The sequence below is a fragment of the Carlito syrichta genome, unplaced genomic scaffold, assembly GCF_000164805.1.
Source record: "Carlito syrichta isolate Samal-C Ts95f unplaced genomic scaffold, Tarsius_syrichta-2.0.1 Scaffold302862, whole genome shotgun sequence".
In the NCBI taxonomy this organism is placed as follows: domain Eukaryota; kingdom Metazoa; phylum Chordata; class Mammalia; order Primates; family Tarsiidae; genus Carlito; species Carlito syrichta.
Window position 1 is genome coordinate 414188 of NW_007246958.1, and position 26193 is coordinate 440380.

Genomic DNA, 26193 nt, shown 5'->3' on the forward strand with positions numbered 1-26193 from the left:
AAAATACTTCAGTGGCTCCCTGTTATTTGCAGGATGAAGTTCAGACTTTGTGACGTGGTGACAAGGCTTTTCAGCATCCGATCTGCCCAACTGCCTTCCACCCACATCCTTGTGGCTGAACTCCAACCGTGCCATATTGCTTCACTCTACACTTTCTTATCTCTGTGCCTTTGCACCTGCTGATCCTTCCGTTTGGAATGTCATTTTCTTCCACATTTGCTTGACTAAATTCTACTATTCTTTAAGTCTATTCAAATGCAGTCTTCTCTGGGAGGTCTTCCTGACTGCTCTTGGAAGTTAAGATTTAATCTTTGGTTGTCTGTTTATACTTCAGTTATGCTGTTTATCATACTGCAGTAATTATTTTTAAAATGATGCCTCCCAGTATACTGTGAGCCCCCTAGTTTAGGATAGTTCATGGTACATAATAAGTGCTTAGGACATATAATTGATAAATGATTATTATGCTTGCATAGTGGTTTTACCTGTGTAGGACATTTTCACCTCTTGTAATACTTCATCCTGATGACATCCCTGTGATGCAGATACTTTGATCCTGTTTGACAGATGAGGAAGTTGAGTCATAGGAGAAAGTTGAGTCATAGAGATGATAGATTATTTGCCAACAACCTCACAACCAAGTTGATAGCAAAGCTAGGAGTAGACTCCTAAGTTTTCCTGCTCCTTGTATAGTCAGGTCCGGATTTCAATATGGGATTCTCCTTTTTAGACACTGCCTTGGTCTTTTAACTATTCCATTAAGTTCACTAATTGTGTGTGCATGTGTGTGTATGTTCATGTGTGTTTGTTTGTGGAACCCATAGTGATGGGGGAGGAATCCACAGCATTATTCAATCTTAGGACTGGAAGTTAGTCTGTTATTTTACAGATGAGAAAGTTCTGAACCTGCGAAATTCATGACTTGTCATTAGTGGCAGGATCCTGTCTCCTTTCAGTCACATGTTCTCTTTCTTACTACCTTTTGGGCAATTATCAGTTCCATGGGACAGTTTCAGCATAGAAAGGTATGTTCAGTACTCACAAGGGTTTTTGGTGTCACGGTACAAATAGAGTATAAAGTATGTTGAGCCTTGGGAGAACAGCATACGTAATTACCTAGAAAGAGACCCGGTGCTCATATTGTAGCATCACTGTTTCTTGGCTGGGACTCTCTTCCTCTCGGTACATATATGTATGCATAAAGAAGAGACAATATACATTTATAACCATATGTATATATATATGTGGAAAAGTAATACATTGTAATGGCCGAAAGAAAAAAATCTCACGAAACTGTTGTTGCTGATTAAATAGTTCAGCATGAAGCCAGCAGACAGAAAACGTAACACTACACATACTTCTGAAAGACAAAAACAGTTTTAATTTCAATACATGAAGGTTTAAAAAAAAATATTAACCCACACCATCCCATTTCTCTTGGCTTGAGAATAATGCGCTTTTCTAATCTGTTGTGCCTTTAAAAAAAAAAAAAAGTAAAACATGCTATCTTCAAACTCCATTTAACACTACTTAAGAGTCCCTTTTATATAACAATAACTTGATCCTACTCAAAATACTTGGCACCTTTAGTGACAGAGTGGAATGTAAGAACACTTTAGCAGATCTGAATGTGAGTAAACTCCAGTAGTTTTGGATTGAAGAGGTAGAGTTTTCAGTTCCTTATTCAGAGTTCACAGAAAATAAGAATACTGGGATTAACACAAGAGACTCCCTTCATTACACATGACTGAATAAAGCAATTATCTGTCTATCAAGATGAGTAAATTGTGCAACAGCATTAAGGAAGGGTAGATGGATAGGTGGATAAATGCTATTCCATCGGAAAAGGGTGCTGATGTATGAGGTAATCCTTTGAGTTTAACTTGTAAAAACTGTTTTATTTTGGAGTTTATATCATGTTACCCTTGCAGCTTAGAGAGAGATGATTTTTCTTCTATTGTTGACTGCATTTTTCAGTTCTTTACCCATCTGAATTTTATTAGGGGGGTTATTTCAAAGATGTCTCTTGTTTAATCATGTTTAAACAATCTGTTTAAGACCTGTTGTGTAGATATAAACACAATAGTCCTTTAATGTCGTAAAACAGACTTCTGACAGACGTAGCACATAACAGACATCCATCCATTATTGCTTAAGCTGCCATTCCTTCCATGCCTGACCTGAGAGGGTAACCACAGAGCTCAGCCGACAGCATTCGCTGGTTAGAAGACACTGACATGTGCCCCTGTGCCGTATTAATGTCTAGCAAACAGAGAATTTCAGAGCAGCATACAACTGGAGAGGCCTTAGACTAGATTAAAACTAAGTATCTTAAATCTATTTTAATGGCTGTGTTTACATCTCCTTCTTCTTCATTCTTTAAAAAAAGTAATCAGGTTTTGCAAGCGTTAAGAAAACCACCTCCTCTTGCCAGCTGGCCTAGGTCCAGTTTAAGCAAGAAATCCCCCCCCCCCCCCCCCACTTTTTTCCTGTCTCTTTCTTTTTTCTTCTTCTGTGATCTTCACTGCCATTCAGCACAGCAAGACCAGGCTGCAGGAGCTGGCTGACTTTTTCCTTGGATATTACATTTTAACATTTTCTTCCTGTTATAGAAATGAGAAAATTGAGAATGATGTTCCGTTGCTGTAGCAGCAAATTTCAAGAGAAGAACTCTTTGCCCTTTTTAATTACTTCTGTGTAGTGTTTCTCTTTGTTTAAAACACATACTCTCTTTCTGTCTCTCTGTTTCTGTCTCTGTCTCTCTCTCCCTGTCTCACATAAAATATGCACAAACCATAATAATGAAATAGAAACAGAAAGGATTGCATGCTAAGGAAATTGAGCCAGGATTCAGGAATTGCGTGACAGTCTGTTTGTAGACTTGTTGTCACTGTACTCTTTGAAGAATAATGCCATCCATGTTTAGCTGGATTGGCAAATAAACACTGATGCTTTTTGTTCAACTATGGAAACTGTGATTTCCATTGCTTAAAATGTTACCATTTAAAAAATCTTTACCTCTCTCAGTGGGGTCTCTATAAGTGCTTAGAAACACAAGGAACTGTGGTGTATGTGAATATATTATAGCAAGAAGGCATAGGAAATGTTTTTAGATCTAAAGCACTCGAATTTTACTACATTTTGGAAATTAAGTGTAGACATAGAGAAAGATTTTTTTTTGTTCTTTTCTCATAAAGTGAAGGGAGAGATGAAGATTCAGATGGCCCAGGATGGTTGTGGATGTTGAGTTGAAATTAGTAGGAGAACAAGATGTGTTGTGAGAAAATGGAGTCAGAAAGTCTGGGTATAATGTAATAAAATCTCTGAGGTAAGCTTCTGTACTTTTTCTTAATATGTTCTTCTGGTCTCTTTTCTTGAAGTTTTCTTTTCTTTCTTTCAATAACAATCTGGTCTGAAGAAGAGCAGGCCAGGGAACTGCCTTCCAGTGTCACTGCCTAGATCCCTGACTTCAAGCAAGTCTTGGTATTTTTCTGGGCATTAATTACTTTTCTAAAGTGAAGAAACTGGTCTGACAAAGTTCATATTCTCTCCCAGCTCTGAAAAAAAAAAAATCTCAATTTATGTAATTTTACTTTGAATGAGGGTAAGGAGGGATAGAAGCATCTCTTGGAAACAACAGGCAAAGTCAAGAGTAACAGGTTTGAAATGAGAAAATATCAGAGAGGTTGGGGATTCAGAGGCATATTGGATTAGAGGTGAATTAGGACATGGGAGTGGGGCTGTATTGAAGCTGACTAGGTTCCTGGTTAGTTCTTTTTTTCCTGCCTGCAAAAAAGTGTTACATTTCCTCTTATGTATTTCCATGATGCTTTAATTTGTTCTTTCTTTAAATTTTTAAAATCCTTTTTCTCTTCTTACGTCCTATGGATTTCTTTTTCTTTAGATGTATCGAGTTTTTTGATTCTGTTATTTCAAGAAAAAGTATATACTCTAAGCACTTGTTTATTAGAAAGTATTCCCTGATGTGTGACTGATATTGGCATCACCTGATAGCTATCTTTTCTTCCAGATACTGTATTCTTGGATTGTTATGATTTGCCACAGCCTAAAATCTAAGTTATAAAAGAACTTGCATTGATATACCTGCAAACTAATATTGCACAATTATTTTACTTGTGTAACTATTTATTGAAATAATAAATAAGTATACAAGAAACATTTAATTCGTTAACTTTTACAAGCCTAAATTTTGAAAGGGTAGGTTTTCAGTTCTCTCTCACACACATTTAATTGCATTTTAAAGATGACTACATATGAGATTGAGAGACTGAGCTTTTTGTCACTGATCTAAACTGGTGCCTTTTATTTTTAAAAGAAAGCAAATTCAGCTTTTTACATTTTTTTCCTATGAACTGGAGTTCCTAGAATATTTCTGTGGAGTCTTTGGCTTAACTATGTAATTATGTCTCTTGAGTAGATTATATTTTTCTTCCCATAATTATGTTTTACCCAAGAGGCTGGAAAGGCTTCAGACCTCTTTTGGGTGAAATTGTTCTTCCTTTTCTCTCTCTTGATAAACTCTGAATCCTACATGCCTGACTCTGTTCAAGGGCTGAAAGGAGGCTGTTGAAGATGTGTGGTAGTGATTATAATTTTTTCCTTTGGAAATTGGTTTATATATTAAGAGGGTCCCTTGGAGAGAAGCTCTGTTAGCTCATTTTTGAAATACCATCAGAGAAGAATCTTCTGGGAGATTTGTTTATTATCTGTGGTCCTCTTTCTGAAGACACATACTACCATTGCTCTAGGGCTGTCTCCTCTCATGAGCTGTCCTGTGTCATATTCCATGACTGTTAATTTCTGGTGGCTCAGAGCGGCGAGAGGCCTTAAACATGAAGACAGTTTCTTAGACTAGCTCATTGTTGTAGTCCAGAAATAGTTTTTGACCTGAACCAGACAGCATACTCCTAGGGAAAAAGATGACTCAGCAGCCTTTCCCAGCAAAGATTATAGACTCATCAATTTTACTGTGGGAAATGTTTCCCAATAACCAGCATTTTTTTCCTCCTCTCTTTTACTGGACAAAAGGAGAGATAATTTTAAATGTATCCATGTTCTTATGTATTAATTCGACAACCACTTGTGTGTCTTCTCTGTACCTAGGCTCTAAATTTGTTCTAGACATAAAATGTGATACCCATTCTCAAGGAGTTCATAATCAAGTCTAGGAAAATCTAAGATAAGAGAGTTTGAAAATTTGTATAAATATTTTATGTCAACTCACCATAAGTTAATGCTTACTGAATGTCTACTGCACTTACATATAACCATTGGTAGTGGGCAAAAAACAGTTGTAGCTACTGTCAGCTTGCTGAGATAGAAACCAGAGAATCACCAAGACCCTTGAGACAGAAAACACCAGAACAATGTGATGACTGAGTGGGGACTGGGGAGGAATTTTGCCAAATGGAATTGATGGGGAGAGGTATTCCAAGAGGAGGAGACAGCTTGAGCAAAGGTATGGGGCCTTTTTGAACTGTGGATATAGACAAGTACAGGGTAGAAGCAGTGCAGTTTTAGCCATTGGAAATGGGAGTGACAGTGCACGTTGGGACTATATTTTCCTTGTCCTTGTTTGCTGGGCTCAAGGGTGCTCCATTTAGTTCAATAGGCAGTGGAAGACAGTTGAAAGGTTTTGAGTTGGTAAGTGACATGAATGTTAAGATTTGGGGGTAGAAAGAATTTTGGAAGTTATGAAAACTAATCATTTTTGGTAGGTGAGGAATCTGTGGCCAGAGTTCCTTTAAATCCCTTCCTATGGTCATCTGATTAGTTGGTGCCCTTTCCAACATGCCAGGCTGCACCTCTGGTGCATCAGCCATAGGCCAGAGGTTAGGAAGTCCATTCCTGTAGAAACTATAGGAATGGACTTGAGTGAATGTGGGGTCTGGTAAAGGACATGGCAAAAGTATGAATTTTGAGTCTGGGGGACTAGAATATTGTGATCATGGAAATAAGGAAATTAGAGGAACTGGTTGGGCCTGTTTGTGTTGGGGGGAGTGGTAAGAGGCAAATAACTTTACTAAACATGACAAGAGTATAGGTCTTTGATTTGTAGACTCTCACAAACCACCAGTGAAATGTAGTCATCTGATTGTCAACAGGGAAGTGCTTTTCTCAATAGTATTCCATTTTCACATGTATGTAGGAACCAGAAAATCAAAGTTTTAAATCTAGAGCCTCAGCATTTGGATTGGAACTTTCTGTGTCTTCCCTAAGAACTGATTTGAGTCTGTGTAATCTTCCCTGTTATATAGCTTTTGCTAGAATCCGTTGACTGAACTCCCTAAGGTATAGCAAGTATCATCCTTAGTAGCAGAATTCCAAATAATTTCATTTGGAATTGAATTATGACTTTAAAATAGTCCAACTCTCCCCATAAATACACTCCTTCATGTACCACTGTCAGTAGGGAGATTAGAACTGAAGGATCTCATTGTTTTTTTCCAGAACTGCTATGGAATAGCGGCCCTGTTGACATATAACCAATTAACTCTGAAAAATAGTAATTCTGATGCAAGTCCTCTCCTCTCTTCTTCTATACTCCAAGGATCATTGTCACAGCATTCTTAAACTGTTATATCCTGTGGCTTGACTCCTAGAGTATTAGACCAGACCCTATTCCATAACATTCTTGCTGAAAGCAAAATTAGCTAATGTCTCCCCAGTCACCTCTCTTCTCCAGGGAAGCCTGGAAGCACGGTGGGCAAGGCTCATGGGCTGCCAAAGTATTTATCACTCAGGAGATCTGTCTTTAACAGGCAGATTTCCATAGGTATTACATAGCTTAGACTAATTAATGTGTAGTAGTAAGACTAGTATGCCTCTATTTAGGTTGATATCACATTTATATTTATATCATTTTGTTTCACAAGATATTTATTATGATTTTCTGTCATTTTCCCTCCAGCTAATTTTCCTCCTTCCTTCTCTGCTTATCAAAATCCTACTCAACCTTCTAAGACAGCCATAATGGTCTCATCTGTGAGGGGTCTCTCTTTCCTTTTAGTCAAAATCAGTTGTCCCTCTGTGCCTCTGATAGTACTTTACTATTCTTTTTGTTTTCTTTTTTTTAAAGATGTGGGGTACAATTCAGGATTAGGTATACAAGTGGTCATTGTACAGGTAAAGTTTGGGCCTCCTTTTGGTTTCTACTTTGCCTGGTTTGAGATCAGGTACCCTTATTGATGTTGTGTTCCCTCCTCAGTACTTCACTATTCTTAAAAAACTTTTTATTATGAAAAATTTTAAACATACAGAAAAATGTAGATTATATTTAATAAAACTCTTATCTACCCATCCCCTTATTTTTGCCATATTATTACTCTGCTGAAATATTTTACACCTATTATTTTATGTATTCACATATTATTTACATAACGTATTTACATATATACATTTTCACAATATAACATATTTGCATCATATATTTACATTATTACATATACTTATATGCTATTTTTATATTGTAAATGTTTATATCTATTATTTTGCTGAAATATTTGAAAGCAACTATCAGGTATCATGATATTTAACCCCTAAATATATATTAGCCCTTTTAAAAAATAAGAGCATTATCTTAAAAAATCACAAGAAGTTCCACCACTTCTTCAATATTTTAGAATAACCCATATTCAAATTTTCTTAGTTGATCCCCAACATAGCATTTTAGTGATGGCTGTCACCATAATTTTTCTTCAGTTACACTTAACTGCTTGTTTTTCTTCCCTACTGGACTGTGAACTTCTTAAGGGCAAGGATGTTATCTTATATATTTTTCTAACCTTTTCTTCTTATAGTACTCAGTGAGACTTGCATGTAATAAATATCCAATACACACTAATTGGACTAATGATCCAAGTGTGGATGTGGTACTGATTCCTTATCGATGCTCTGTTGCAGATCTTCCTTTAAATTTTATATATCTTATTTAAAAATTATATCTTCATGATATTTAGGACACGTAGATATCTAATAAGTGTACGTTTAAAACAATTTAAAAGTTTTTAAATTTGTATTTTAAAGATGTAGGGTACAATTCAGGGTTAAGTATACAAATGGTCATTGTGTAGGTAAAGTTTGGGCTTCACTTTGGTCCCCACTTCACCTGGTTTGAGATCAGGTACCCTTATTGATGAGGTGTTTCCCTCCCCCACCTCCCCTGGCAGTTTCCCACGACTGCCAATCCCTTTCTTATGGTATTATGATAATTGTTCAGAGTCCACTTATGAGTGAGAATATGTAGTCCTCAGTATTTAAAACGATTTAAAATTTACTGTGAAAAGATCAGTTGCCAAATATTATGCCCTAGTTATCAGCAGAATGATTCTGCCATACTGTATTAAGGTGGCCTGGACATTGTGAGGCTCACTCTTTGTGAAAGGTGGTACTTTGTTTTGTTAATTGTGAGTCTTGACATCCTTCAGGAGGATGGTACTGTGCCTCATGTTGTGGATATTGTGTGTAGAGTTCCAGGTTCTGGCTGGGACCACATAGCTCTCTCCAAAGCTCAATCAACTTTCATAAGACTGGGCAAAATGGGTCACATCACAGAGGCAAGTTTATTTTCGTAGTTCACAGGCGATGTTTTCAGAGTCTCCGTGTACCAGTTTCAGATGTGTGATTTTTGAAAGCAGAAGATATAATGATACTGTTACTAACTTCCATTGTGGGTAGGGAACTACAAGATGACTAGCTAGACTATGGCTTAGTGAGTTAAAGTTCCTCATGTGTCTTTGCTTTAAGAATATGTGAGTGCTGTGACCTTTTCATCATGCTTTCTTCTGTAGCCCTTGAATTCACTACAACAAAAGTCATATTCAACTAAACACACCCCATTTTTTAAAAGAAATCTTTCTTGTAAACTACTTTTTAAAAAAAAAAATTATTCTTGATCATGATTTCCTCTGAATGATCTCAAATAAGCTGGTTGGTAATGGCGCAGTGAAGAGCTATGGACCAGCAATCAGCTTACTTGAGTTCTAGTACTGCCACTATGTGACTTTGGGCAAGCCACTTCCCTCTCAGTGACTCAGGGTCCTGTACATCCATAAAAGAAGTGCATTGCTGCAAAATGTTGGGTCTAAATGATTTCCATTGCTTTTTCAGCTCTGATTCCAAATAACTTTTAATAATGCTTAAGAATTATAGTGAAAGCAAACGTAATATTTAAGGAAAAAAAATGTTTTTACTTAAATGAAAGGCTTCCAGTAAAAGTTCATAGGAAGCACCAATAAAGGCTTATCTCTAAAGAAAGGTTTTGCCCACTGGGTTCACCAGATTGCCAAATAAGAAGAATTTTTTTGAGGGGGAAAGATAATGTTGTAATAGGATATTCTGGGCTAGACAATTTTCTTTCAATCAAGGCATTTATCTAAAAGAGGAGAACATCCATTCATTTATTGCATAAATTCTTATTGAGCACGTACTGTATGGCAGGCATTGAACTAGGTTGTGAGATTACAGCTGTAGACAAGACAGAGCACTCATTCTCATGGGACTTGCAATCTTGCCGGAGAGACAAAACTAAATACACAAGATAATTACAGATTGCAGTAACCACCGTAAAGGAAATAAAGAGAGGGTGTGCTCAAGAAGTTGGGAACTGATTTGCGTTATGGGAGGCAGGCAAGGCCTCTTGTAGGAGGTAGTATCCACCCTGAGATTTAAGGGATAAGAAGGAATGGGTCATCTAAAGAGTCAGGGGGAGAGCATTTCAGGAATATGGAAAGGTCCTGGGATGGGAAATTGAAAAGGAGACAATTTGTCAGGTGACCAGATAAATCGTTAGAGAGAGTTAAAAGGGTCTTGGACTAAGGTTGTACCAGTAGAAATAGAGAGAACTGAATAGGCTTGAGACATAGTGTTGAGATGGAAATGACAGGATTTGGTAATGGATTAAATGTAGAGAGTGAGGGAGAAGGAGAAATCAAGAAATATGTCTAGGTTTTTGGCTTAAGCAATTGAGGGGCTAGTGCCATATACTGAGATGGGGGACTATTAGGAAGAAGTAGGGTTTTTTTGGAGTGAAGAGTCAAGAATTCTGCCTTACATATACTGCATTGAAGAGGTCATTGAGGCATCACAGGGAAGATGTCAAGTAGGCAGTGGGACCCAAAAATCTGGAACTCAGGATAGAGGTCAGGGCTCAACCTAGCACTTGGTGTGAATAGTTGTTAGTGCATGAGAATAAGACCATCTTGGGCAGTAGTTCTCCATCATGGCTATACATTGCATCATGTGGTGAGCTTTTAAAAAATTGCCAGGCGCAGTGGGTCAAACCTGTAATCCTAGCACTTTGGGAGGCCGAAGTGAAAGAATTGCCTGAGCTCAGGGGTTTGAGACCAGTGTGGGCAACTTGGTGAGATCTCGTCTCTACAATAAATAAAAAAAATAAGCCGGGTATGGTAGTGCATGCCTGTAGTTTCAGCAACTTGGAAGGCTGAGGCAGAAGGATCACCTGAGTCCAGTGGGTCTAGGCTGTGGTAGCTGTGAGCATGCCATTGCACTCCAGCCTTGGTGACAGATGAGACTCCAACTCAAATAATAAAAATATAAATTTCCCAGTCTCACTTTCAAAAAATTCTGATTTAATTGGTCCAACATGGAGCCTGGACATCCATAGCTTTCAGAGTTCTCTTAGAATTTTCTTATCCAGCCATGGTGGAAGGACCACTGCTACAGGGAGAAAGTGCAGCTAAAGAAGAGAATCCAGGACTGAGCTTGTTTATAGAGCATCTGAAATAACTTTTCTTTCTTTATACTCTCCTCCTTTATATTCTTCCTGCTTGGAAGATCTTACTCTTTGGCTTTTTGGGGTAGGGTTAGTCCTCCCTGTGCCATGGCGGAGTACCTTGTCCTTGATTTAGTCAAGGTGTCCTTTGTCTCCTGTATTCTTGATTTCTGAAGGAATTACTTGGGTGCTGAGGATTTAAGTGCATTTCCTTTCAGCCCATTATTCGAGTGTTGCCCTGATGTGGTTTAGTGGTAGCGGGTATTTGTCATGGTTAAAAGATGAAGAACCTGTTCAACTTTTGCTCTTCAATGTACTGTAAGAATTTTGTTGTGGTTGCGGTGGTGGCTATGAAGGGCAGATAGCTGCAAGGAAAAATGCATATGGTTTTGTATATGTACATCTACAGATAGAAATGTTCCCTGCACTATTCTAGGGTGCCTGTAGATACTTGGTAGCTCTTTTCAAAAAGTCACTGTAACTTTTAAAATTTCACCTGCTCTTACATTTTTTATACTTAACAGTGCTCTTCTAAGTCTTTTATTCTTTTTTTATTCTAAAAGTCTTTTATTCTTGCCTAGAGCCTCCTATTACTCTTGAAAACACTAGGCTAAGAGAGAATAAAAATGTACTCACACATGCAGCACAGTGAGCTCACATCTCATGTAGCCTCTGAAATGAAAAGCCTGTAGAAAGGAGAGGCAAAGCTTATTAAATGTTCTTGTGATCCATGGCCCACAGAAAGTCCCAGTGTATAAAGAAACCATGCAAGATCATACAGCCCTTCTCTTACCCCTCATGGAACCTGCCATTCCCAAAATATGACCTATTAAAAAATAATTTCCAGGGACAATTCCATAGCTTTCTTGTTAATGTTTGCAGTTGTATCAACACCACACCAATACTTGTGTGTGTGTGTGTGTGTGTGTGTGTGTGTGTGTGTGTGTATGTGTAAAACAGACTCCATGGATCTAACTATGACAAGTACTACATAATTCTTTAATTGTGAAATTAGTTGGACCCAGCAAGATGTATTTATGGAAGTTTGGTGAGTTAGGTTGTAGTCTTTTGTTTAGGGTAATGAGCTATTTACCTTGTAATTGAATCCTTGCTGCTACTTCTGCTTATGTTGAAAACTAGCCTTGGCACCTCACTGGGCTTAGCTCTTAGGTGTCACTCTGTGCAATCTGGATATTTTCAGTCCTCCATAGCAGCTGGGAGAAGAGGGAAGAGAAAGCCAGAATGCCAGCATTGGTAGCACAACATGATGAATGGAAAGCTCAGTCAGCTCAGACAAGGACTATGTTCCAGTCCAGGCTGAGCCAGTCAAGAGCCGAGGGCCAAAGACTAGTTGTTCTACCTTTGCAGGCAATAGTCACTTCACCTAGTCTCTATGTAGGAATAGCTTATTAGCCAGGGTCTAGGAGCTGTCTTGGGCAATCTCTAAACGTCCTTTAGGGTTCTAAAATTGATTTGTAATCTGGATTCTAAGAAAACGTAAATGGTGGGGAAAATAACCATTAATGAACAGTGAATCGCCCCAGTTTTTTCTGATCATTTTTCTTTTCAGCCTCATCCCTCTGCTATAGCCCCAAACTTGCACTGGCAGGAAATAGGGTGGTGGGTGCATTTCAGTTAATGGGCTTAGTTGGAACATGTTTGGCCGTGGAGACAGCTACACTCATATTACCAAGCCTTGGCTTCCTGTCTGTTTTCTTTGGGCTGGGTAGGCAATGAAAAAGGAGACAGGAAAATACATTTTGGGGCAAATAAAATAAGGAATTCGTCTTACGAAGACAGCTTATAGTTGGGAAATTCTAATGTTCAACTTAACTTTCTCCTGATACATTCCTCTTGTCCTGTGTTAAGTGGAAGGTGAAATGTTTGCACTACCTATAGAGTAGTGAAGAACTCCCATTCTTGAAAGATTTTTTATAATCCTCCTTCAAAGTTTTCTTTTCTTTTATAGACCATAATCCTGATTCTCTTAGTTTCTCTTCAAAGGACAAAATCTTACCCAGTTATCATCTTAATGACTTTTCTTTGAATCAGCTTTGGTGGCTTAATGTTTTTACTAAAATGTTGGGGCAATATCCTAGGGCCTCACTGGTCCAGAATATGGAGGAAAGGACCCACAGTCTCTTTCTGTTTATATATTAGGCATTTATTTTTCTTCTGCAGCACCACTCTACAGATTTACACTTAACTATGTTGCACCCAGATTCAGCAGATGTTTTCTGTTATACTTGTACCAAGACACACTTGTACTTTTTTGTTAAGAATGATTTGATGACTTTTAAGAAGTCTTAGTTCCTTGGGTATATTTTAATTTGCATATTTCCTTAATATCCAGAATTTTCTTAGATTTTAGACTTAAATAAACAAGAAGAGTTTTTTTTTCAAATAATAAATTGTCACACATATGTTTACCCAAAGAGTATTTTTCATTTCTTTTACAAAACAACAGTAGATGTAAAATAAAAAGACATTCTCTCTTATTTAACAGAGTTTATTTTAATTTTTTTACTTTTTAATTTTAAATACGTGGGGTACAATTCAGGGTTAGGCATACAAATGTTCATTATGCAGGTACCCTTGTCGATGAGGCGTGCCCCCTTCTCCCCTTAACAGAGTTTATTGTATGCGTTCCAGGTTTAGCTTATCACAAAATATCCAGATTCCTCTTGAGAGTTTGAGTTTCCTTGCTTACATTTCTGTTGTTTTTTTATCTCTTATAGGGGTTTGAGGTTTGAGTTTTAATTTTTCAGAAAAGGTCTCAGTAAGGGGTAGTTGTAACATTAAAAAAGAAGTCACTGTGGTCATCGTGGAAATTTCCGTTTGACGAATGTGTTTGCCTGTTTCTGCTATAGCTTTGTGACAGGATATCTAACATGCATGAACTCTCTGAACATTCCAAGTAGGTTTCCTTCATCATGAAACATGCCAACATGCCCCAGTACACATTTCCCTTTCTATTTTTTTCACTGAGAGGGCTAGAGGAGATGCCTAGTGTCCCACCTCTCTACTGGTGCTTGACTCTGAGTTGTCCATTGAGACCCTCAGCTCTCCATTCATAGAACAGAACTGTGAAGGCTTGCCCCAGATACTGCTTATAAAGCAATTTGAAACAGAAGGCATTATATAGATACATCATCATAAATATCAGTATTGATAATTCCTTGGCTTAAACTCCCAGTATATATGTTCACATATCTATTTAGCATGGTCAATTGTTCAGCTAATTAATATGCTTTTATTTTATGATTTGCTGTTTCCAGGGCACAGACAGAAGCTTGATGACTCTAAACCTAGTTTGTTCTCTGACCGCCTCAGTGATTTAGGGCGCATTCCTCATCCCAGTATGAGAGTAGGTGTCCCGCCTCAGAACCCACGGCCCTCCCTGAACTCTGCACCAAGTCCTTTTAATCCACAAGGACAGAGTCAGATTACAGGTAAGACAGACTCCTAGGTTTCACTTGCACAGACGCTGGCAGACTGGGGGTGAGGGGCTACCGGATGAGACGTGGTCACATCAAAACTCCTGCAGCTGTGTAACAGCTTATTATTAAAGAATCAAGACTTGAAGATACCGGTTTCTTCTTTTTTTATTAAAAAATTGTGATATTTATTAATTTGGGGATACAATTTTGGGGGAAATTTCTGCTAATGCTGTACTACTGTACAGTAATGCCAGGCTACACACTGGTAAAATGGTAATAATGCACTTTGGGAGAATGTTTGTTGTAAGTCTCTATATTATATCCAGGTGGTGCAGGGAATAACATCACACCCTCACTATTAAAAAATTACTGTTACTGTTTCAGATTTGGGCTTACATTTCTTACATGTGTAACTGTGTCATTAAGTTTGCTTGCAAATTGCCCAGGGCTAAACAGGAAGCCTTGATTGGTACTTATAAGGCAAGCTCATCGGGCAGGCTGAATTCACTTCTCATTCGACATATCTCTTTATATGTTCTAGTAATCTGCTTACTTCAGCTGTCTTCTTAGAAATCCACATCAGCATTACATTACTCACTAGTCATTCACATTTGGTGAACTGGGATCCCCAACTCTTTTCCTTTTGCCCTAGTTGTGCAAAAACAGATCTTATTTTAGGACTGGTTTGATTGCTTTTAGGTTATGGTGACAAGAGAGTATGTTAATTATCACAGATCTTTAATTTGTATGTCAAAGGTATGAGAGTTGAAAGGGACTTTACATGTCATCTATTTGCTATCATTGGTAGAGGTGGACTAGAATAGAGGGAGGGTAAGCCAAGACAAAATGGATATTAAGCCCTCAGCATGGTCTCTGTTAATGGTTAGATTTTTGTCTATAGTGGTTAGGCTTGAGGGTCCTTAATGATCTCAAAACATAATTGTTTGTAAACTAAATGGCCTCTCCCTCTTGCTTTCTGACCCATGTTTTAAAACTGTCTTCTTAGATATAAACTTAGAGTAAGTTTCACTTTCCATGAGTATATGTATATTAGTCTGACTATATGGGTTTGCATGAGTATATATTTTAAAAAATAATATAGAATTATACAAATAAAATATCTAAATACTGAAGAGAATCACATATCAACATTAAAGAATATTAGCACTCTATGAAGAATGACCATGTTTTATATAAAGCCTATATAAAATGATACAAAACTTCAAATGTTGATATCTGGGGATCGAAAGATTAATGTGTTTGCTAGACATGTGTCCTTGATAAAAATGTAAGGGTAAATTTCACACTAACTTGTGAATTTGAGGCTTGTAAGCTGTCAGTGCTACTGCATTTAAAGTAGTGAACTTTTGATTATTCATTAAGGCTCATAATAGCTTTTCTTTTGTCTTTATAGTAATCCTTTGTGTCTCTCTGTGTGTATGTGTTTGTAGACACAAATGTATGTATATAAAAAGTGTTTATATATGAGTTGTAGTGGACTTATGATGACATAAACATATACATATATAAATATACATTTTATGATTTGGCCATCACTGGCTTTCTCAAATGTTTGATTTCTGTATTCTTTAACTATTTGCTTATTTATGTATTTATTTTTTGTTTGAGTTGGAGTCTCACTCTGTCGCCCAGACTGGAGTGCAGTGGCTGCTCCCAGCCACCGCAGCCTCAACCTGCTGGACTCTGGCGATCCTTCCGCCTCAGCCTTCCGAGTAGACGGAATTACAGGCGCGTGCTACCACGCCCGGCTGATTTTTTGATTTATTGTAGAGATGAGGTCTCTCTGCCCTGGCGGGTCTCGAACCTGCGGGCTCAGACAATCCACTCCCTTCAGCCTCCCAAAGGTGCGGGATTACAGGCTGAGCCACCGAGCCAGCTTATTTGCTTATTTTGTTATGTTGATGACTAATGCTTTCAAAATGGCCTTTGGAACCTGCACATTGCTAGAATCACTTAAGAAGATGCTTCTTTCAAGCCTTTGTCCTTAAATCTAAAGATGGGATCATAAAACAGATCCAGAGGACATTTTAGAACCTAAAGTTATCGTAGGTATTATAAAACCAAAGGCTGGAAAAAGTGTGAAGAGGATATACATTTTAGTAGCAGACCACCAATCAGATATGAGTGCAGAGAACAAGGCTCTGAGAACATGTGGGGCAAGTCGATGCTGATGGAACATGTGAGCAGATCAGGAGTGTGGATGCCTCCACAGACCTGGCTCTCCTCTGGTTGTCAGCTTCACTGTCTTATCTCTTGGAAGGCTCAGGAAAGTTAAATTTATCTGCAGTTGTACGCAAGTTAATGGTAGGGCAGTGAATATAGTCACTGGGTATGTTTCTAAAAATGAAAATATAAAACAGGCCAGGTGCAGTGGCTCACGCCTGGAATTCCAGCACTTTGGGAGGCCAAGGAAGAAGGATTGCTTGAGCCCGGGAGTTCGAGACATAGTGAGTCCCCCATTTATACAAAATAAATAAATAAATTAGCCCGGCATGGTGGTGTGTGCCTATAGTCCCAGCTACTCGGGAGGCTGAGGTGGGAGAATTGTCTGATCCAGAGTTTGAGGCTGCAGTGAGTTGTGGCAGTGCCACTGCATTCCAGCCTGGGTGACAGAGCAAGACACTGTCTCAAAAAAGAAAATATAAAACAAGTTTATTTCTAGATACTGATAGTTTCTTAGAATTTTTATATTGTAAGAGTATTAGCTCTCTTTATTTTGGGATTATAATACTCGTAGAATTGATTTATAGATCAGTCTTCTTCCTCTTTTTCAACATCTACAGGTTATTGGATGCAACAACTTTTCCCAAACGTTCTAAATTTCCAAATGTACACATACATACATTCCACCCCTACCCATTCTTGGGCATATTGTTAGTGAGTTAACACAGGTACTGCTCATAACCAAGGATGTACAGAGTTCTACAATGACCTAAAAAAAGCCCAAGAACACCTGGTGCAGCAGCAATGTGAGAGTGAAGTGAATAGATTTAATTTTGTAATCTCTGGATTAATGTTCTTGTTTATTCAATAAGTCTGATTTAGGGCCTACCACATGTAGAGAATTGGGTCTTAGGTAAAATGGGGGAGAGAAGAAAAGTATTGTCCTTGAGTTGAAGTCTAGTTGAAGAGCTAGTTATCCTTCCCAGCCTTGGCACACAACATCCTGTGCCCCCAACCAGAATGTTGTTCCTGAGCACATGTTCTTCTCTTTGGATTCCTTTACTTAGGCTATTCCATCTATGGTAGTCACTGTCTACTGACAAGATGCCACCCATCCGTCAAGGTCACTGTGTTATCTTCTTCAGGAACCTTCATCCAAAGACTGCATATCCATCCTCTAAACTTTAGTTGATATTGCCTTATTGTATAATTTACCTTCTCTACCCTGCTAGACTGTGAATTCTTTGAGGATTTATTACAGGGATTTATTTTCTTTTGTTACTAGCACAGTGGTAATGTCAAATTAACGAACGTTCAGATGAGAAGAAATCAGTGCAAGAAAAGCTGAGATATCATGCCTTTCTTATTAGCATGAACTCTTCTTTCTAATTTCCTGTCCCAGGGTGCCATTGTTCTCTGGTGATGAACAATAACACCTTACGTCACATTTCAATGAAACACTTAACTTAGTTAAACCATCTGGGTTTACTCCAGTTTAGGGTCGACAGAATTGCATAATTCCATTTAAATTCTTGAGCCTCGCCTGTAATGGATTTTGTAACTTCTTTGCGATATGCCACATCTGCATTTAACTCATGTAATCCTTTGGACAAAGATACTTGGAACTGGAAGGGCCCAGCTACCTCTCACTGGCTTGACACTCTCGATATCTCAAGCTCTTGCCCCGACACTATAGATAATGATCATAGTTATATAGTTTCCACCAGTTCTGCCACTTGCCAATATAAAAGGCAGAAGACTTCTTCAGACTCCCAGAAGAGGAGAATGAAATGAACGGTCGTACATTGAGGAAGTCATAAGCATTTAGTCTCCCACAATTAGCCTTTTCCAATGTCTCTTGCAATTCCTAAGGCCAAAGGGTCTAGTTGTGTAGCGGGCTGGCATCTTTGCAGCGCCAGGCTGAGGGTGATACTATGTGGAAGTCTTTAATGACTGATGTTCAGCCTAAGGGCCCAGGGCCTCCCATGGCTTCCTGAGGAAGTTGCTTCCTCTGGACCTCTTTTTATCATTTGGACATCTGCTGCCTGTCTTTAGGTGCCAGGAAACATCCAGTCTCCCACAAATGTTCACTTCTTTTAACTCAGTGTGTTGATAGCCGTAGAGTAAGGATACAATGTTATGATATCTCTCTCAAGATATTTTTAAATTCATTATCCTCTAGATGGGCCAGCTACACCTAAAAATATTATACTAATTCAGTCCCTTGGATTTAGTGGATTGGGACATTCATCTTATCTTTGGGGTGGGTCATTTACTATTGGTCTGTTATTCAATCATTCAAAAAATACTTTTCAAATGCTCTCTGCAAGGCATAAATGCAAGTGAAGAAGATAGACAGTTTCTGCTCACATTTTAGTGACAGATATAATCAATAAATGGGTAAATACAAATACATATAAGATCATCTCAGACAGACAATAATAAAAGTGCTATGAGAAAATAAAATAGGGTCATTGATAGAGAGCATCCGGTGGAGGGGAGGAGCTAATTTTGACTTGAAGGTTGAGAAAGAGTTCTTTGAAAAGTTTTGAAGATTTGTGAGGAACAACATTTCAGGCAGTGGGAATCCCATGCAAAGGCACGGAAAGGCAGACAAGAGCTAGATTATGGAGAATCTTGAAGGTCACGATGAGGTGCATGGGTTTTATTCTGATCGCAGTGGGGTGCTATTGGAGGTGTGAAGCAAGGTAATGACATTACCTAATTTACACTTTAAATAAATAAATGCAAGTGTTTAAATAAATAAATAAAACTTGTTTGGAGACTGTGTGAAGACTGGACCATAAGGAGGCAAAGAAAGAAGGAGGGTTATGCTCAGGAAGCTACTGCAGTAGCCTGAGAGAGTTAAAGCTGGTGGCAATGGAGAAGGAAGGATACTGAAGGGTTCTGAATACAATTTATTTTTTTTTAAATAGAGAGTCGACAATTCTTGCTGATAGTGAGGGCAAGACAGGGCTTGAGCTACTTGGGGCTGGGCAACTGGAGGAAGGTGGTGCCATTTATTGACACAGGGAAGACTCAGGGAGGATGAGGAAGGGCTGGGGCGAGGAGCTCAGAAAAGCAGTCATATGGTGAAAAGAAGAGGATGCTAAGAAAACAGAGACTTGACATTCTCATTCCTACAGCAGCTCATAAAACTGCCTTTACAACCACCCAAGGCATTTCCTCTTCCATGATTCTCCCTTGGTTACAGGATTCCCCTTTGTGATTTCCTTTCTCCTTAAAAGCAGTTCTTGGTTCTCTTGATTCTTAATTGTTTTTCTATGCACTCAATGAAAGTCGATTTTCCCAGTGTGTAAATGTTGGAAAGAAGTGCACAGGACATATTTTTTCTCAGCTCAGACCCCAGTTGCCATTCAGCCGGGAGTAGATTCTGGACACTTCTGCATCAGCTGCTAGATATTCCATTACATCATTTACGGTGACTTTCTCCTTTTGTAATGTACAAGCAATTCACTTGAAGTTTCACTTACTGTTTTCTTTGGGGTCTTAAATTCAAACTCATTTCTCTTCTGTTCTCAACACTCAGATCAAATGCTGCCATCTCCATCAGACCTTTTCCAACCTACCCAAGTGGAGTCAGGCTTCCATGCCACGTGGTACAACCCTTGATGATATCATTTTCCAGGTGGTGACAATTACTGTTTACATGTCTGTCTCCTCCATCAGACTCGACTGTTTTTAAAGTCTAGAGCCATGCTTCATTCATGTTTTTATCCCTGTCGCCCTATGTAGTGCCTTCTTACTTGGTGACTTTTGGTTTGATGATGAGTGAATAAACGGTGATTGACATCTTCAGGAAACATGACCACTGTTAGCCTAGTCCTGATATTTTTCTAGACTGAATTAATATTAACTACCATTCATTAGATGCTTATCATGTGTCAAGTATTGTTCTGATGAGTTTAACTTGTACGTTCCTCATAACAGCTTTAAGATAGATAGCATTGTTATGAAAACTGATAGCCCAGAGGTGAAATAACTCACCCAGGCTCCCACTTACAAAGAATGCAGTAAATACAGGAATTAAAGGCAGATCTAAACAGCTTCCCGGCCCTGTGTGCTTAACCACCAAGTAAGTACCCTTGGGAGACTGAAACACACCTTTATCATGACTCTGTTTCCTCCCATTTCTTTGCCTAACAAAGTTTCATTTAGGCAGCTCTTTACCATTTACAAACAAGTTTCATAGAAGTTCCTATTAAAACCTTAAAACAATTCTGAAAAGTACATAATTTACTGATGGGAGAAATTGATTCTTGGAGAAATGACTTGCTGGAGGCCACTTTGGCTGTTGTTATTGACTGCGAGTTCCAGATGCTTAGCAGTTAGTTGCCTTCATCCACATCAAGTTGAGCTTGTTGTTGACAGTCTAAGTGGCACATGTCTTAAAGGACTAGTTTCTGTTTCTGTCCATTGGATATTATTTAGGATCCTTAGAATACTTTTGTGTTTTTTTTTTTTTTTATAAAAGAGAGTTAGCAGTAGGAGTAGCTGAATTATACTTTAAAATTCAATGTAATCATTTGATGATTAAGTTACAGTTACAAAAGACATGTATTCAAGGTGAAAACACCTTGCCTGATATCCTCTCGAATAAATATCTTATCAGCAGTCACCATGACCTAGGTGAAGCAGTTTCCACCAGACTTCAGTCTGATTCTGTACTCTCTTGGCAAACAGTGCTCTTTTACAAATGAAGAGGATTTCAACCAATCAGGCTAGTTGAGATTAGGCTTTATATGTGTTTGACTGTCCTGGAGTTCCACCGTGCTTGTCCTGAAACATTTACTAGTATAATCCTTTCAGAAATAGGAAAGCACAACTGAGTCGTGTGTGTCTCAAATTACTGTTCTGTTCAAGTGCTGAGTGACCACATGATTCTTTAATGCGAACAAGTTGGGAGGTGAGGTGGGCGTGGGGTGGTGGTGGCTATGAGTGTGAGGGAGAATGAACCCGTAAGAGGCTCAGGGACAGTTAGTGAGCCAGAAGGATGATTGCAGGGTACATCAGTGTGGGTGTGTGGAGGACAGTGGGGGGTCCAGTGAGGTCTCAGGCTTCACCACCACTGTGTCCAACTGATTTGTAGGCTTCTGTGTCTTTAGGAAGTGAAGTCACCATATTCAAAGACAGGTTGCCGGAAGACCTTTTCTTTTACTTTGTGGTGGTGTTGTGTTTTAATTTCTGAAGTTTCTAGAAAGTCTTGCCCTGTCTTCTTCCTTTGAGGTTTTTGGGCAGAATAGCTGGGCAGATTTGCTGCTGCCATGTACACGTGTGAACAGAAAATCTCTTTAGAGGAAGTTGCATATCACAATCCTTGTTTAAAACAAACACACACACACACACACACACATAAAAAAAACAAGGGGCACGAATCTTGTGTGTAAACACTGTTTCACATCTATTTAGCTCTTGCAGCCACCTGATGAGGAAGAGTAGACATCAGGTGCAGCCTGTGCTGGCTCTAAAGAATGAAGCTCCATAGGACTCTGGGAAGGACTAGTCAACATGTCCTGTTATGGCTTAGCTGGCTAGCAGTATCCACAGATTCACCTCGTAAAGGAGCTCTGTTTGGATTTCTGAAAACTGGCATTCTTGTATTAACTGAGGATGATCTGACTTCCTGAGGCTTTTAGAAAAGGAGAGTTTTTGTTCCAAAAACTTACATTTTAAGTTTTCTCCTATCTGGAATATAAGATGCATAGTGAATATCCAGTTGTGTTCAGAAGAGTACATCTCCTCCGACATGATGCCTCACTTCATCCTTCTTCCCCAAGACTGTTCCATCTCTAGCCTGTCTTTAGGTTTCTATGAAGAGGAGGTCTTGGTTTCATTCCCCATTCTTTTCTAAAGCATCATCTTTCTCTTTTTGTTTGATTTTTAGTTTTAGTTTTACATGCATGTATATATATATATGTATGTTTTACATGCATGTATACATATACATATATACATGTATGTGCATGCGTGTGCACATCCATGTATGCATACCTGTCCCCTTTACTAGTTGCTTAGGGACTTTTCTTGCCCCTTTTAACATTTTGTGATGGACTGTGGGAAAAGGATCAGACTTGGAGACTGACTTTGAAGGAAATATTCAACCTACTGGGTTAACCCAGGAGAGGACAAGCCAGGCATGTGACTTGGTGCAACTCATGCTCTGTGGCAGTTTATTTTGATGGTTAATCATGGATAGGCACCCAAGGCTTCAAACAGGGAGTTGGTGTCTGATGACTATGCAGTATTCATAGCAACAGTAAGGTACTTTGGGTATTATCAGTCTAAAACATATTTTCATTCCATTTTAAATTTAATATATGCAAAAGTGTTCCAGGAATAAAATTATATGGCATACTCCTAGTTATGACCTTCAGATTTTTTCTGGGGTTTTGCTTATTAAGATAAAGACTTGCTTTTTAACTGTTTAAAACAATTGGTTTTAATAGTTTTTAAAAGACAGATTTAACAGAAGAGTCGGTTTGTAAGCCATATTTAGTGAATTAGAAAACTGAGGCACCAGGAGATTTCTGAAACCCTCAGATCTGAAAATAGAAACCTGTGTCTCGGGAAGGTGAGATCTGGCAGGAGGGATTTAGGCAGGGAGGGGTGAGGGTATTGGGGAAAAGATTGAGAATGATAAATGTTTGGAGCTGTCACCAAGGTGAAAAGTGGGAAAGGAAACTGACTTTGGATGAGCATCACTGAGGATCCAGCTAAGGGTGGAGACCGCTGGAAGAGCCAGTCAGCATGATTATGTGATTGTTTCCTGCAGTGGTTGCAGTTTGTGACTGGGAGCCAGCTACGGTGGGGTGGATTGTCAGTGTCTCGTAGGCCTCAGGAGGATGCAGTACAAGTCAGGGAAACAAGGAAGATGTTGAGCCAGTTACCAATGTGGGAGAATGTCCTGCAGGTTGGAAGAATTATAGTCAAGATGGAAGAATTTCTGAAGATTTCTGAGTTGTCCCATCTTGTGGACTTGGAGAATGAGCAGCAGCTAATGGGAAAGGTTAGGAGGAAAGATCTGGGAAATCTAATCTGAGTTTTGGTTCAGGTGGGAAGGAGAAGGAGTGTCATATGGAGAGGTTGAGAGTAGACGGGAGCACTCTGCCTTCCTTCAGTTATTCCTTTTATGACAGGTGGAGGTCCTCCACCTTGTCATGTATTCTTGCTTCAGTCTGGCACTGCCTTTTGAGAACACTATCCTTTTAGCAATGTCTGAGAAGGTCAGTAGGTCTACTATCACTCTGTTAATGTATCCTATGTTGTGTTCACTTTTTGTCATCCCATCACACTGTGGCTTGTATTCCATGAAAAATTCTGCACTTGGGGCAGTTATCCTTTGTCCTGTCTTGTAGCTGACAAAATGTAGCACTGAATTTTTTTGTTACTCAATTTCATCATTTGGTTTTCACCTCCTCTTTCCATCTTGTAGGATTATTTTAAAGTTCCATTTCTTCATCCACTGTGTTGGCTATTCCTCACAACTTTGTCTCATCCTAAAGCTTGGAAAGCTTGCTTCTAATCCTTCAAGGCTTTGGGGAAGATGCTGGACAGAACTAGGAGTATAATACTCTTGACTAGGCCATGATACACCTCTCTCTCAATTGACCATGGTCTGTGCTATCAGCCACTTTCTGATAGGCCTTTCAGCTAGCTTTAAATCACATTAGTGACAAGGCATATATCTTGCTGAAGTCCAGCTACATGGTAGACTTTTGTGCTGTCTTCTCCTCTATTGCTCCAGTAATTCCAGGAGACTGGTTTTTAGTGAACCCATTCTGCTTTCTGATAGTCACTGTGGAGACGGAGTGTGGAGAGTTCTTTATACACAGGCTATTGGAAGTCACTGAATTGTCTTTAGTGGCCTGCAGGCCAGTCAACACCAACAGTGGCTCCAAAATACTAGTTGAAACTTAGGTTTTGCCAATAGCAATGCTACTGAGTAAGGCAAATGGGGTAAGGAAGTGTAAAGCCTACTGTATTTTGTACTACTTAAAAGTAATGGTAAAAGTACTTAAAAATAATTCTCAGTGTTATCATTGAAAATGATAAATGTTTGGCACTGTCACCAGGGTGAAAGGTGGGAAAGAAAGCTGACTTTGGATGAGCATCACTGAGGATCCAGCTAAGGGTGGAGATCGCTGGAAGAGCCAGTTGGCATGATTATGTGATTATCTTCTGCAATGGCTGCAGTAATACGAAGCATTTACTTTAAAGTAAACTTTAAAGGCATTGCCGTCAAATAACAACTGTCATGTGGACTAGTAATCCCAGAGAGCAAAACCAAGATTAGTGGTGAGTGGAGTTACAGGGAGGCATATTTTATTTACTATAAGAAAGAACTTTTTTTCTACTTGACAGACCCTGCTCTGTCAAGTAGAAGTCCCTTGCCTACTAGTCGCCACACATTTTTGACATAATTCATCTTGGACTGAGACTTGAATTCGTCTAAAGCAACAAACTGCTCTCTCTTATCTCCTCACTTCTCTTGGGCCTTAATTTCCTCTTACTCATGTTTGTTCTGCTCTCTCTATTTAAGATCATTCTTCTTGATAGGGAAGACTAAGTCAAAATAGCATTGGGTAATTTTCCTTTCTGTCATAATAAAAATTGTGTCCATTGTTCTCACACTTTGGCACATATTACCATCATCTGAGGAGCTCATTAAATATACAGGTACCCGGGCTCTACCTCTGAATCAGAAGGTATGTGGTGGAGCTGGGCCAGATCACTCACAGCTGCAGGTCAGAGGCAGACCCATGACTCCAGGCTCACCTGGCCCATCCAGAGCCAATCCTGATCCAGTCCAAGGGCATCAGGAGCTTACCCCATGGTCAGATGATGTGCAAAGGCAGCTAAGTGCCTCAGCCTGAGTGCAGTCCCCAGACCCTACCCGTGTGTCCTTTCTGGCTGCTGTTTTCCCTACAAACCCTTCCCTGTGTACCTGGTCCCAGACTGGACTTCTGCCCTGTTTCTATTATGATGCTGCCAGAGGGAGATTTTATAAATGCATATCTGATGATGTCACTGCATACTTAGGCACCTTCTAAGGTGACCCTCTATTGCACTTAGAATAAAGACCAAAACTTCTGGCATGGCCCAGTATGTTCTGCACAGCCTGGCTCCTCGCTGCCTTCTCTCCAGATTCATCTCACCAGTCTGAACTTTTTGTCAGCATTCCAAACACACAGGCTTTTTATTGAGTCCTTAAAGGAAATGATACTGCTTTCTTCCCAGGAATTGGACACAAGCTGTTTTCTTTGCCTAAAACCCCACTACTCATCTTCTGGATGATGTTATTCATGTCTTGGCTCAATCATTACTACCTTAAAGAAGCATTTTCTGACACCCAGTTGTGGCTGGAGTCCCACATTCTTATGGTGCCATGGACATCTCCTACCCAACTGTAAACTCCATGAGAGCATGGATTATTATCTACTTTTATTCACCATTAGTATTCCTAGTGCCTAGCACAACACCAGAGTAGACACTAAAGAAATATTTTTCGAATGAATGAATGAGAGGCAATTCCTAGAACGATGGATGGCTTCATTCATCTGACAACAGGTATCACTATACCTGGGGATCTTCTGTAATACCCCAATTGCCATATTTTACCTCCTGGATGTTGTACCAGACTGAGTTGAACCCGAATTTGCTACATCCATTTCAATACCATGATTTGACCTAAGGGCACTTCCTCTGGCCTGCACCACATCCTAGTAAATATTTCAAGTTTTGGTCTTACCTATTTGTATCTTATTGTCTACCCTATTCTTTGTCATTGGGGTTCAG

At 39.1% G+C, this 26193-nt stretch overlaps 1 protein-coding gene across 1 annotated transcript in view; it reads left to right on the plus strand.

The window, feature by feature from the left end:
* RUNX2 (runt related transcription factor 2) overlaps nt 1-26193 on the plus strand; it is a 113315-nt gene that overhangs the window by 45068 nt on the left and 42054 nt on the right. Inside the window, exon 3 of the mRNA XM_008057193.2 lies at nt 14032-14205. Within this exon, the coding sequence (XP_008055384.1) occupies nt 14032-14205 (174 nt within the window). The remainder of the gene's footprint in view (nt 1-14031; nt 14206-26193) is intronic.